This window comes from Cuculus canorus, chromosome 1 (assembly GCF_017976375.1).
Source record: "Cuculus canorus isolate bCucCan1 chromosome 1, bCucCan1.pri, whole genome shotgun sequence".
In the NCBI taxonomy this organism is placed as follows: Eukaryota; Metazoa; Chordata; class Aves; order Cuculiformes; family Cuculidae; genus Cuculus; species Cuculus canorus.
This window is the reverse complement of record NC_071401.1, coordinates 17,215,885-17,231,375: the sequence shown is the minus strand read 5'-3', so window position 1 is coordinate 17,231,375 and position 15,491 is coordinate 17,215,885. Positions and strand designations below refer to the sequence as shown.

The window sequence follows — 15,491 nt, the reverse complement described above, 5'->3', positions numbered from 1 at the left end:
AACAACCATTTTAGTCTGAATAAAAAATGAGACACAGTACGAGCAATAGCAGCTTACACAGACCCTTCTATAAAGCTCTCCTGAGACTGCTTGGTTTGGGAGAATTTTTCTAACTGCATAAGCAAAAACTTTTGTTTAGTTTTGAAATGCTGTATTAGGAAACAATGTGATCTGGTTCGTCACAGAAGGCGATCTATCCATTATCCTGAGCACGAGCTCTCAGCTTTTCATGGGTTTGGTCACAGAAACTTCAGGAAACATTTCCCAATACTGCTAAACAGATCTATGGATGAGCTGCCACTGAAAGGGCAGGTCTTCTTCTTCACCTACATTCCACTGCTTCTCTCAAGTGAGCCAGTTTCAACAGCTGATGCAGCATACAACAGCCTTTTAGAAACAGGTTTAAACCTCTGAATTTATATATAGTCCCTGACTATAGGGTCAGGGACTGCAACAGGTAGCACAAAGAAAGTATCAGGAACATAGATGGGAGCTGAAACTAACAGGTGTTAGGTAGCACCTTGCCATCATATTAGTTTACGTTTGCTGTGATGTTTTAGAGAGGAAAAAACAGAAGCAATAGCTGAATTCAGCTTTATACTAATAATTATTATTTATAAGTTCGCTGATATGCTTTACCAAGTCTGACAGGAATTTGGATTAATTCATGCAGCTCTTTCAGAGTGTGAGTCATTTAAGAATTCATAAAAGAAAAAGCAGAGGAAAAAAAAGAATAAGAAAGACAATGTAGCAAAAATTTTTCAAATTTGGACAGCTGATTACACTGTTAAGTTCATACGCTAGCAGCGTCTTGGGGACAGAATGCTAACATCAAAGAGCCTCTCAAAAGACTCTAGTCAGAATTTGCTTTCAGAACACAATGCCTTCTATATCCAAAGGAATTAATGTTTCTAGAAATACTGTCAACAGCATGTCTGAACAATGAAGAAACATGGACAGAAGGAAACTCGTTCAGCTAATTTCGCTGGTTAAATAAACATTCTGGATTCTTGAGAAATGCACAATCAAGCAGATTCCCACGAAAGTAAGAGAAAAAGAGGTGATGGCTTCAGACATATTCTAAATAACTGCTTTCAAGAACAGCTTTCACATTTCTCTTCATTAAGCAACCTGAATTGACCATTTATGGTATTAAAATTGCAAAACAAATGTTAAAAAAAAAAAATCTCTCTTCAAACAGCAATCAATGCTGACTTTTAATGATAACAAGAAATAAAGTGAATGAGGAAAGATTATTTACTGGTTGAAATGTTTTCTCTATGGTAACTCATGAGCTGGTAATAAGAGTAATTATGGGCCAGTTGCAGACTTCACTTGACTGCCAAAATAATAAGTGTACTTTCTCTGCCTCAAATGAAAGCTTTTACACCAGTTGGAAAGAAAAGCAAGACATTCCTGTTCCCCTCTTATACCCTTCTGCCCACAGTTTAGTTCATAGGTCTCTTGGATTGTTCTGATGCAACAGCAGAACAACATGGTAAGCAGCATCAACATGACTTGGATTAAAACAACCTCTACGCACAAAAAAAAAAAACCAACCTCCCCATCACATAAGAATGTTTTAAGCATGGATCATTTTAATGATCTGGGTTTCAGGATGGCCTTTCTCAACCCTACATCAGTGTAAGAAAGAGGATCTGAAACACTGGCAAAGTTATGAATACACAGTTTAGGGCAGAGAGATGAAAAGGAAGAACTCCAAGGCAGTTTCACTGCTGAAGAGAATATAGGTAAGTCGCACTTCAATTTGGGCAGCAGTTGATCTAGAAAGCAACTTTCTCATGCCAAGAAAAGCACCAAATAGTCTTATGCGGTATTCGTATCCTCCATGCAGGCTGACAGTCTCCAGCACACACCAGAGATATATAACACGGTATTATGGAGGCAAACTTCACTACAGATTGTAATTCAGTTCAAGCTTAAGACATTTAAGTTTTGATGTCCACATCTGCAGTGTCTCGGGTCCCATTATGTTCAGCAGAAATCCAGGACTCAGTTGCAATCACAGAAGTAGGTGCATAATGCCATCTGAGATACTCTGTCTCCAATACACCCACCCAAGATTGGCAGATGTGACGGGGGGCTAAGAGACCTGCACCCCAGTGGGATGGCAGCTGGAGGACAGGCAGAATGCTGAAAGGGTCTAAAATGACACTGAACACTAAATTAATATTATTTAGGCTAAGACTGCCAATGGAGCTAGGATTCAGCCCAGCTGACCAACTCCACCAACTTAACTGTATTTCCATTGACTACGGTGGAAGCATAGACTTCCAGCACACAGTTTTAAATGTAAGTTTATTAATTTCAAACTGAATATCACTTCACCCTGACTTTAATTCATAGATTATTTTCCTTAATCTTCTCAGATCTAAAACAAGAAAACAGGATAAGACTCTATGTACCCCTTCAGAAAATGGGAAATATAGGACCAAATCCTTATGTCCACTGATTTATTACTAAACACTTTCTACTTGAGAGCACGAGAGAGAGAGGAATACTCAACTACTGCTACTCAGCAGATACCGACTTCAATATTAACGCTACAGGTACATCTAGGTAAATAGAAAACATAATAGAAAACATTAAGATAAAAAAGATACAATAAATAATAACTCTAGCCTACACTGCTCGCTACTGAGCCAAAACTGCAGAAATTTTAAAATAACAACTCGAGTAAAAAAGATAGTATGATTTCCCAAAGGATAAAGTATCTTCTATCAAATAAGCAATTATTGCTCTTGTTTTAGATGGAAGTACATATTCCTGTGCATCTGTCAGCTGAAAATATTTAATGAAACAAGATCTGTGCTGCTCTTTTGTTAAGAGCAGAAGTCATGTACAATGATACTTAATGTAGATTAACACACGATACGAGTTTCATATAGCCAAGAAATGGCAATCTAACTATACAATGCGATACATAAAAAGATTCACAGCTACTTATCAAAACTCACCTGCATTTCATACTTCAGGGTCATGTGAAAGCACCAAGATCCCAATCCCACAGCTGAAAACAAATCAAACCTATGGTTAATAAAAGTCTACATATAAAACTTGCAGGTGCATTAATTTAAATGCATGAATATTAACAGGGAAAAAAAAATTAAGATCACCAGCATCCCAGCTGTTTTTCCACAGCCTTCTACTTTATACTTTAGTCACCAGAGAAGTCCTTGAAATTATGTTCTTTGGAGAGCAGGTGTAATCTTTCCTGCCCTCTCAGTACTGTCTCCTATGAACTGGTACAATCTCAATGAGGACAGGAGTGTCAACCCAGAAGAAATGGAACATCCCCATTCTATTTATTTTCTTTTTTCTAATTTAAGTATATTAAGACTTATCTGTCATAATCTTGTAACACAAAGCATTAGCAACTGTTAATACTCCTGAAAGCCTGTGATATTTCTGCTTTTTGTCCAATTTTAAAAGGTAAATTTTACAAAGGAGTTTTCTGTCAGCTTTAGAAGCATAGATGAATTGCTACTAAAACTCAAAACTAGAAAGTCAGTGCAAGCGAACAAAACCCACACAGTATGGATTTGGTTTGTGAAACGAGATCACCATTTCCAAGCCTTTTTGGAAGACTTTCCTTCTATGCAATGACTTTTATTTAAAATAATTTGGTTTTAAACTCTAAACTTACTTCTGAAATTAATTTATGAGATCTATACTTTGCCTCTACACAGCTTTTCCAGTTAGACAAGGACAATGTTTCTTGGAAGTCAGATTTCACTATTTAAAGCAAAGTTGGTATTTGTTACTTTGAAATGTTGTCAGCTAACACGCATTAAGCACCAGTTAATTTTTATTTTGCGAGAACAAATACATTAATGCAATGTCTTGTCTTCTTTCAAGAAATTATATTTTACCTCAAACTCTAGTTTCAGAGAAAGCCAAGTAATTTGCACTGAAGCCTTCATGACTGGGAAGTGCACTGTAACCTTTCCTACACATAACAGCGAGATTTCACTGATGCATAAACAGACCTCTCTCTAACAAACTGTGCATTCTGCAAAGGATTCTCAAGACATGTCTGGAGATATTTCCTTAGATGTTATTAGGCTGGAAATGTGATTATTGCACATACTCAATGAAATAAAATACCTAAACTTGTGACTTTACCAAAACATAGAACTGTAATACATCTACATCTAAAAAAGTATTGCCAAATAATTTCATTAATTCTCTGGGAAAATTAAGCATGACTGTCTGCCAGAACATAAACAACCCTATCACTTCTGTAGGTTCCAATTAAATTGTTTTTCTTCTGAAGAAGCTTTCCAGACAATAAGCAACAACTTTTTTTTTCACCTTCATGCCTATTTTAATGAGAAATGGTCATGGCTATTTTTTATGTATACAGAATATACTACAACTAGTGTTCAATCTGAAGAAAAAAATAATTAAGATCATCATTAAAAACAGTATCCCCCATTATCCTGGCTCTCACAGTGATTTCAGCAACTTCATGATACAAACTCCTACAATTTGTAACAAGTGTAGTTTTCAAACATGGGCAAAATTACTACACAAGAAATTTCAATTGATTTTAAATTAACAAAATATGTTGTTAGGGATTTGTTGTTAATGTTATTGAGGTTATTAATCTTAACAATCAGATCCTGAACTCTTCCTCCTATATGATTAGAAGCAGTTATTTCTAGATTATTTTTTTCTTTCCACTCTTTGCAAAAATCAAGAATGCTGCAGATATTAGTGTTTCAGGTCATTAATCCCCAACTACAGTTCATTTCAAAATATTCTAAAAAATCCTGCTTCTGTGTAATAAGCACACTTGGAGTTTCTTTTTATGGAAATTATGGAAGTTTATTATACACTGGGGAATGAGGCTTTAGCTATAGTGTGTAGCAATAAAATAATTATCTCAAACAAGGAAAGTACACAGGGAATCATCATATGGTTCTTCTCAAAATAAAAACCTCTACTGAGAATGGCTGCAACACTGCTTGCTGCAATCTTCATGAAGCTCATGAACATGGTCAAGTCTGGTGTTTCAGTGCATTCAACAGAAAAGTCAGAATGTTACATGACTCTAGAAATTATATGACTACATTATTAATCACATGACAGTCTCCCTTCTCAAGATCGCACACACATTTCCTGAAGCGCTATTGTGGTAAATATGCACAACAACACTTTTTCGAAGAGATGGCTTAGATTAATATTCAAGAATGAAACATGATTCTTTACGTATTCCTTTTATACCTGCTTATTTCAGAGGCATAACTTAAAATGTTATGTTTTACACTGCAGAGGGATGACTTAAAATGTTTTACATCTAGACATTGAATAAGCCAAGAACCAAGTTTCTGGTTTTCTGCCTTCGTCATATGTTATGGCTTAAGACGTTACCGTGCAAAAAGCTTCACAGATCTGTTCACAAAGGAGGAAGAAGGAAACTGCATTAAGAGATGATGAACTGAACTGCAGCAGCTGAAGCACGGTCGCACCCTGCTCCACCAACATCACTATGTAAATGGTAAACTTCAGCAGAAGGGAACTAATATTGAATCCTGTAGTCACTGGGCCAAGAGTGTGCTAGTCAGAGTAGCTGTCTCTTGGCTTAATGCAGGGTTAGCATTCAGTGCCGGAAACATTGCAAAGTAAAAATAGGAGACATCTACTGTGTGTCATGGATTGCAAGGAAATCTACCTGCTCTGCTATGCCCCCAGCATGCCACCACCTTTCTGTCACATTTAAAGCATATGTAAACTTACATGGGGCTTGACATGCAGTTTAATACTTAAGCTCCAATGACTTCACGTGTAGCTTCTACCTGCAGATCTACTGGAACGCAGCTATCTTTAGATATGCTTCCCATCACATAACTTCAGGATCAAGACATTTGTAGGGAACATTGACTTCACAAAACCCATCACTGAATGAGATGTTCTACCAGCTTTGTACGTTCCAAAATGAGTGAACACGATCACTGCAATTACATTAGTTTTCAACAGAAGCAATTTTCCTATAGTGCCACTGCAAATTGAGCAATAGATTTGCTGTTTCTCTTGTAAGCAGCGGTTACAGTTTTCATTTTAGGCATTTCCTTTTACAAAGGAGCTTAACTCACTAAAAAGCTGCGTATCAGATGGGAAGTTTTAACATCATCGGAAGCAAGATCATTTCCTCTCTGACTACTGTAACTCACTTTTCACAAATACTATGAGTCACTCAGCATTTTTACATCAACGAACTTCTCAAGTTACAAGGGATGTATAAATTATGTATTAAGCACAGAATACACATTAAGTCACAGTATTATGAGATCAGAATAGTACTTAAAAAGACTGGAAATGCAAAGTCAGGTTAGCTGCTGTATGACTAACATGGTCTTTCTCACCCTGCAGCAAACACAATGTTACTGCTGGCTGATAAAACAGTTGTGTTAGTGATGATGTAAATGCAATGCATCTGCAGATTTTACTTCATACACAATTATTGCGCTGTGCTTCAAAGGCTTCAAGGCAATATCACACTAGAAATAATCTGCCACCATACACACGATTCAGACAAACTCTCAAGATTTGAACACTAGGGGGACACAAATACCCCCTATAAATTTTTCAATAGTTTTAGGAGGATTGAGAAGTATTGCATAACCAGTATAATTCATTTTGATATGACTATCTATTAGCATTCAAAACTCTTATCATAAGCCTATAGCTGTTACAGAGAAAGCAATTTATTAGGATTTCATAGCCATGGTTTGAATTTAAACTGTACAGGCACTGTATGAAAACATTCTGAAGGAAGGATGCTCCAGATACAAACACCTTTATTTAGGTTTCTGCATATGAACTAGATGTCAAAGGCTCTTCTAAAGAGAATGGTGTTATAAAGAGTAATTCAGTTGGCCAAATATAAAGACATATTTTATGGTAAGTCAAACGATTCTCCACGCTTTACTGACTGCAATGGGAGATATATGCCTCCGCAAAGGTAGACACACATTTAGGTATTTGAATCTGGAGCAGAATGCCACATATGGTTTCTTACCATGACAGAACTTAACTACAGATAAACAACATTCTGCATCATACACAGTCAAAGGATAAAAAAAAAGATGAAAAATTAGGATTAAATGAACAATTTTTATTGAATTATTTTGTTTTGCAATGATTTCCATCTGCAGCCTAAGAGACAGGAGAGACCTTGGTTACCCCATGGGTACAGCTCTAGAAGTGAATTTGAGCATAGCTGGGACTGTTCCCAGACACTATAATGCAACCGTCTGAGCTACTCACTTGTTGGAACAGTCTGTGGCACGAACCCAGCCTGTTCCAACTAGTACTTTCCCTGAGCAGCTCCCAAGCACAGCACAGCAGCCACAAGAGTCCAGGGACCATGCCTTGCAGGAAATTTGCATGTGGTCACCTTCTTTCAGAGGCTAAGATGAACAAACAGGGGCTATTCCAAGCTACTTGGCTTCAGCACTCCAGAATGTTGCCGAGCACATTTGATTTACTAACACTGACACAGCCTAAGCACCTTCTCTATGGCTGAAGGGCTTCTAACAACTCTTTTCACAGACACAATTCAATTGAAATTAAGTTAAGGAGTTCTTCACAAGTTCCTATGGATATGTCTAAGATAGAAAACTTTCTCCACCCCTTTTTCCCCTCCACTTTGGCACTGCTTGAATGACTAAGCCCTACTAAACAGGCCAAAAAAGCACAGAACAATCTTTGCAAAATTCTAGTAAAGCATCTAATAAAGTATATAACTCCACTGACTTTACTTTTTCTTATCTTCTCAGGTCCAAACCAGTGACACTAATTTTTTTTTATATATATATATTTTTTTTTTTAAATTGAGACTTTTTTATAATGATGGGAAGCATGATGAAATGACTCATGCCAGAACCTGATACCATACCACAGCATCAAAAGGTACCACCTAAAACCAACTGCGTAGAGATGCAATATTCTAAAGTAATTGCTTAAGACTATTCTTCATTATTTATAGGCTGATTAAATTGTTCTTTGAAGCTTAAAAATGGAATCTAGTTCCTTTTGAGTTCATTGACAACAAGCCCATTGATCTTAAAGGCAGCAGAAATAAGGGCTGAGAAAAGTGCACTGTATCTCAAAACTTGCTGAAAAGTGCAACTGTCTCAGCATCAGCACGAACAAGGAATTTGTTTAAACAGCTTTTTAGAGATTCCCCTTCTTGTCCTGCCCATTTTGGATCTTAGCACATAAATGAACCCTAATTCAATTTGTTTCAAAGAGGAAATAAGTGTCAACAACAAATTGTTGCGTATAAGCACTGAATATAGCATGATAGAACACAAAGGAAATTACTATTTTGATCTGGATCAAAATAATGTCTAGAAACAACATTTCTTATGTTCCCAAATGCTAACAAATTTAATGTTCACTTTGACACCTGTCTTTTAACATCTTTTAAAATCCCAGTAATGATTCTAGGTACTTAAAACCCAACTAAAGTGCTTTCCCTTCCACCCCCATCTTCACAGTGGAATTCTTAAAGAATTTCTGCTTTAAGAAAACAATCCTCAGACATTACTAGCCAGTTAGCAACTCTGTTACACGGTCTTTAATGAAGCATAGTGCCTGAAATCAGCAGTGTTAAATTCACTATCCCTTTATAGTATACTTGCTTGTTACAAATTAAGTAAATAGAGTGAAATCTGCTAACAAACAACATTACTCTAAGGGAAAGAATTTTCTCTGGTACTTCCTTACAAAAAAAATCTGTACACTGTCTCCACTTCAATCTGCTTCTCATTCAGTCACATGCACAGAAAGAATGCCAATGTTCCTGGCACATTTCAATTATATTAAAAATTCCGTTTATCGTCTCATTTGTTGCTTTTATCCTGTACTAGAACAAATGCTGAGAAGTTTGTGATTCTGAACCATCTTGTTCCTGTTTTTCACTGAGAAACTCTAGAGTCTTCTATACTACTTTATATCTTTCAATTCCCGTAAAACGGTGCAGTATCACGGATACAGTAGCAGAGAAAAAATGTTTTTTGGGAGTGATTTTTAATATTAAGTTCCAACACACAAGATAAAAATCAAGCCACGCAAGCATTATATCACTTCAGACAGGAGCCAAAGGCATCCCGGTTACAGACGAGCAGGGCCCAGCTGGAACTCAGGAGCGCCCTCCAGCACTGCTGTCAGATCCACAGGCTGAGCTCTGCTTTTGTGAACACCAAGAACAGGGTAAAACTGAAGCCCGTGGTGATCGAAGACAGACTTAGGTATTCTGGGGGAGGTTTTGTGTATTGTTCTGCTTTTTTTTATTTAAAAAAAATCTTAAACAGTGTATGAGAAATGCCCACTCAGGCAATCTTGGTGTGACAGTCTGACATTCCGGTCAGAGTGGCACATTGTGCATCATTAAGTGTGCCTGACAGGCAGCAGCCAGTTATGGTGAAGACTGAATCTCAATTTTAGTTTAGAAAAAATAGCAGTATAGGACATTTCGATTCAAGAACATGCAGAGTCAACTTCATCAAACACTTACACAATGTTTCTTAGCCTGTCTTTTTAAAAGGAAACCCTGACCTTCAAGAATTCTTTCTACCAAACTACTTCATACTGAGACAAAAAGTGAAGAATTAATCAAACCCATGAAAAGCCTACAAAGGGGTACTTGGGAAGTGTTCAGACAACATCCAAAGCTGTACATTGTTGTTGCTTACCTTTCACATCTATCAACAAAGCTGAAGTAACTGAAAACCAGGAAGCTGCACCTAGTGTACGTAAGTTTAAATGGCATCAAGCATACACTTAGCATATAGATGTGTGGTTTTCAACAATGTTTATCTAAATACCTAAGTATGCCAGTCTTAAAAGTAACATTTAAAATAAACCGATCTCTTACGACTGAGGAGATCGGGAAAGATAGCTTCCACAGAGATAGGAGCTACAGTAAACATCAAAACCCCATGAAACACAGAAATTCTGTGATATCTATCTTGAGACTCAGCTGCCAAATCTGACTCAACTTCAAAAACATCATCTTTTCTCATAAGGAACATGACTTCTAGTTGCATCGTTACCATTTAAAAGGAAGTTGGTTCTTTTCTGGACTTCGCTATTTTTGAAAAACAGACTGGTCTTAAGTTCATCTATGCACCAATGTCACTGCATTCTTCCATCCTTGCAAAACATCCCAAATATGATGACAGTTAGGAGGTTGGGTGATATGTGTCAAAGATGAACTGAAAACAAATTCCAACTCATGAAAGAATGCTTTTCCAGTGCCTCCAAGACCTCGGTCACTTCTTGTATTACTTAGCCACAGAAATGTCATAAAAACATGAATATATTGTGAAACTATTTGGAAGTAGGACACACAAGACAGCTTCATAATCATCATGAAAAGACACAATGAGCTAAGATGCACTGAAGTAGGACTTAAAGCCAGAGAAGGATCTCTTTAAAACCTCACAAAGTTATTTAGCGAATTTTAACTTCATGTCACTCCAACGAATATCAATGTTTTGTAAATAGTAACAAGTATAACAAACTGAGCTTTACTTTTCACATAGAGTATTTGGATCTTACTGCTTGTTTTAACAATATTTGGATACTGTTCTGCCCATCTGAATTCTTTTTGTAATGAAAGAACAAATCAAGTTTTACACATACCTGTAAGACACAAATATGCAGCTAAATACCGTTTTTCAAGGCCATCTTTATAGGTCTGAATCGCACCATAGATTGGAGGTAGAATGAAAATCAGGTTACTCACTGTGTTCCCTGTAGGACAGAAAAGAAAAGCAGAGATTTAGAACTGGGTACTATGCATTTCCAATAAAGCTGCAGTCACTCAAAGGTTCAACAGTTCTCAAGCAGAAACTACACCTTTTTGGAAGTTGTCTTATGCTTTTACACACATTACAAAGACAAATTTTGGTAGAACACAATTAACTACTTGAAGGGTGAGACTATTTTAATTATTTTGTCTTTTTTATGAGTATGGACAGCAATAAAATACTAATTTAACTAAAAACTTTGGCTTAGATGGTGCTTAGTTTCTTCACAGGAGGCAGAAAAATAGGGTTACCTTGATTGCATAGCTCATTAATTAAAACTAAAATTCTTTAAGGAGATATAAGCCCCAAATAGTTCAAGTTTAGTATTTTAAAAGAATTGTTTGTTTTTCTTCTTTTCTTAAAGATATTCTTGGAACTTTCTCCTCCACATTCCGTTCGCATACTTTAAGGTCACCAAATGACTCCTTCCCAAATGAAACCAGTTCAGTCTTTACTATTAGTGTGCTGGTCACTGCGCACACACAGAACAAGCCAGCCATGCTGCAGCATTGCAGGTCACAATGCAAGACCAAAGACTGTAAGATGGTACAAAAAGGAATAACAAAGTCAGAAGCTACTACTGATCAGCATGATGGGTGACTGTCAAAGCTTGTCAAGAGCCTGAACTTCAGGAAGGCACAGCTGCTCTCCATCCCTCCTGTTGAAGATGGGATGCAATGCAAAGAAATTACATGTGCTGCAATGTTCTTTTTCTTTTCTTTAAGACTACTCTCCCAGTCTGATTTAGATGTATCTTTCCAAACTGTCCTGGCCTATGCAAAAGTAAAACGAAATACTGAGAAGTTTAAGTGAAGCATAAGGAAATCGCACATTTCTCAGCAAAAGGTATGCAGATTCAGTTTTTTAGCCTAACCACAGAATAAAGGTTATGTAATAGGAACAAAATGAAATGCAATTTGGGAAAAAGAGCAAATCTATTTAAGAAGACAGAATGTTGCTCACGTAAATTAAAACTGCACACTTTCACACAACATCAATTAAATATATATAAAAATGAAACTCTAATTTCCAAATACCTCAATGAAAAGTACAACATACGAGGCTATGGAGAGGCAACCTCCCCCCGCCCCCAACTTCTGGCTTTTTTATTCAGCAGAAAATCTCAGTTTCATTTTATAAAACAAAGAACAAGAGTGAGCAGGCCATGTCTGAATTACTCCCCTCATTAGAGAACCTATTTTTCAGGAGTCCTCCTTCCCAAGATCCATCCCAAAAAAACCTGAAAACTACCAAACTATTAGCATACAACCCCAAAGTATTATTGCACCTCTGGGCACACAAATCCACACTTCAAAGTTTAACAGAAAATTCAAACCCAAATGGAAAAAAAAGGTTATTTCAGAACACATGAAGCAGAAGTGTACCTAGTTAACAAATTAGCTCATTTAAATTGTCACAAAATAGATTCAAGTCTCAGTGACACAGTCTTCTTGATCAGAAAAAAAATCACATCTGATTTTTTTTATCAGAACTTCTTTAAATCACTTCTTTATTGATGTAACATCCTCTCCTGCACAACCATGAATTTCACGAAGTTATGACAAGCAAAACAGAGATGTGCCCCAGATCTTATTCTTCTAGTCAGCTCTAAAGTAAGTTCCTCTATGTAAAAGAAGTCAAAATCAAAACAGCTCTGCAAAGACATGCACGTTTATACCAATACAAAAGGCCTTTTTCATGCTCAAATTCTCTGGGAAACCATTAACCTTTTACCACATTGCCACGGTGTTGCAATGGGTAGTGATTCACTTTCACCAGGTTTGGAAGAAATTCAATAAAAGTCAATATTGTGATACACTGATCATTACCACATCCTCCCACAGATCAAGCAAAGATTCAGCCTTGAAAAGTACAGTAAGAGTTACGTAGTGAATCTCCCACTTTCTACAGTGGTTCTCAACTTTGCCCATTTTCAAGAGAATTTATTATGCATTATATAAATATCACTCTGTATTCAAGGCCCTTTGTTATGAAACTGGCAAAAACTTGGCAAAACATCAAATATGAAAATGCTGAACAAAAGAAATACCATGATGGTTACCTGCAACTAGGAAGGCACATGAATTTAGAAGAACTTTTCAGTTCGATAACTAACTTCAGATAGACGCAAGAATGCAGAAAAAAGACTGTTCTGTAGGAAAGCGAAGGTTTCAACACCTTCTGTAAAGCTATAATTATGTTAAATTATTGAGAATTTATGAGCGTTTAATCTAGGTCCATCTTGCTGAGAAAGGAAATACCACAGACCTAATCCAGCTGTAAATTCCTGCCACTCCTCCTCTGTACTTTTTGGCCCACATTATTCAGAACATTTATAGAATGGATTAGGCAAGCCTATTTGCAAAATATACTTATGGAAAGTTGTGTAATTTTTTTAAAGAGGGAAATGAGAGCATAGAAACAATGAAGTCCTCTGGCCTGCTGCTAGCAAAATTACTTCTTTCAAGAACAAAAACTAGAGGGCCTCTTTCAAATCCAACGTCCCTAGTACTGTGAATGTCACAACAGTCTAGCTAGTCTTTACAAGATTATCTTCACACAGAATAGCTTATAAATTCATTAAAAGGGCTTTTTACTAACTATCAAAACTTGCAACGGGATATGCACAAAGATTAGAAGACAGTACCAAGAAAGAAGAAAAAGGGGAAACAACTACAGAACCTAACTCAAAAGTTAATTAACAAACAAGGAAGTGAAACAAGTTTTGAAGGAAACAGACATGGAAGTTGAACATGGGAAAAAGTTAAACTGTCAAGAAACTGGATTTCATTACTGGATTCCCTGAATACTGATCCAGAGAGTGTTCTAATTTTTCTTCAGTGACCAAAGACTGCTTCTCAGCATTTTATCTTCCGCATGCCTGTCAACAGAAAGGAGGACTACATTATCAAAGAAAGAAATCAATGAACTGATGGACTAAAACGACAGGAACAGGATTAAATACAATGGACAAGAACATGTTTTTCAAGGTGAATATGAATCCTTATTCCAAAGCTATTTAAAGAGACTGAAAAGTGAATTAAGATTGCATGGTGACTGAGCGTAAGCCATCAGTGGAAAGCAAGTACCAAAGCCCCTAAACTTACTTCCAGCAAGGGCAAGGAAATAGTAATGTCTTCATGCAAGCCAACAGTAGAATACATCTTTCTCTGGTTATAAATAAAAGACAAGAGTAAGCACATCATGTGCAGAGAAGCATCACTTGCAGTGATCACTTGGAGTGATCAACAGGAGCTTACAACATCAGAAGGGACAAAAATTGCTTAGCTCACCTAGCCTAATAAAACAATAGCTAGATGGAATAAACTGCTCTGTAAATACATCATGGGTAAATGCCAAGGATGAACGGGAACTATTTGAAGTAAAGGATAATACTGACAAAGTAATAACTAGATATAAACTAACACTGAATTAATGCAGGCTAGAAATTAACAGGAAAGTTTCACGCTGAAGAGGAGACATTTACACCTGCTGCCCAACAGAAACGGGCCACACGATGACCCTACTTGCTTTCAGGGTGAAGCTCAGTAACCCCAAAAGCCAGATCACAGGATGTGATGGCCTATCACAGCAATAAAACAGACTATGGCCACAAAAATTACGCATAGTATTATGTAAAGTGCTAAATTAATATCTAATCATGATAAATGCAGACTGTGCAACTGACCTTACAAATTTTCATAGAAGTCTTGAAAGACTGTTTAATGCAAACCATTGTTTCAAAATACTGTTTTATTCATTGAGATAACACCGCCATACAGTACCAGAATAAAATTAAGTTTATGCAAAACATGATTTCAACAGGCTTCTGACTATAGGATGGACAGCTGTACAAGTGTTAAACCACATCTGTACCCTGATCTACAATTACAACAGCAAAACCTGGCAAGTCTTTTTACAATGCCTATCCATTCAGAGTCATCTTCAGGTCCTATAAAAATACACAGATTACCATAAATGCACACAGATCTGTACCAAGACTGACTACTTCAAAGACAAAAAATATAAACTCAAAAAGGAAACAGTATTTACAGGCAAACAAGAGAACAATATGCTACTTACTTTTATAGACAGCTTAGTACTGAGTACACAAATTTGAAGGACCTTACTTCCATAACGTTTCCATTTCCCCAATATATAGTTAGTTCTATGTTAGAAAGTCATTTCTACAACAAATTTGGATGAGGAGTCAAAAGGATAAAGTTCTAAACAAGTCAAGTTGGAACAGAATGTATCATAAAGAAATAATACACAGGATGTAAAAGTATCAGGAACACAACAGTGGGGAATTAGAATATAGGTGATGTTTTCAGTGAGGGAGGAAAAGTGCTATTATAAAAAAAGAAGCAAAAATTATCAGCTTTTGGCAAGTTGACCAATGTGGTTCACACAGTGCTAAGCATCTCCTATGCTTGTACACAGAATGACTGAAAGATTTACCAACTGCAAGCATCTTTTCAAATATTAAGATGTTCTTTCTCTGTCAGACAAAGGACGACTCTGCAACTTTTCACTCTGCAATGGTTTCTACAAGACTCAAAACTAAGAGAAATAGATGTTACCCTGAGAGAATAAAGACGAAAACTTGATATTAAAAAAGCTGAATATACACAAAAAGCTCATTTA

At 36.6% G+C, this 15,491-nt stretch overlaps 1 protein-coding gene across 1 annotated transcript in view; it reads right to left on the bottom strand.

Moving 5' to 3' along the window:
- ACER3 (alkaline ceramidase 3) overlaps positions 1–15,491 on the bottom strand; it is a 59,897-nt gene that overhangs the window by 24,532 nt on the left and 19,874 nt on the right. The window contains exons 2-3 of the mRNA XM_054083014.1: positions 10,678–10,788; positions 2,979–3,031 (exon numbers count right to left, since the gene is read on the bottom strand). Of these exons, the coding sequence (XP_053938989.1) occupies positions 2,979–3,031; positions 10,678–10,788 (164 nt within the window). The remainder of the gene's footprint in view (positions 1–2,978; positions 3,032–10,677; positions 10,789–15,491) is intronic.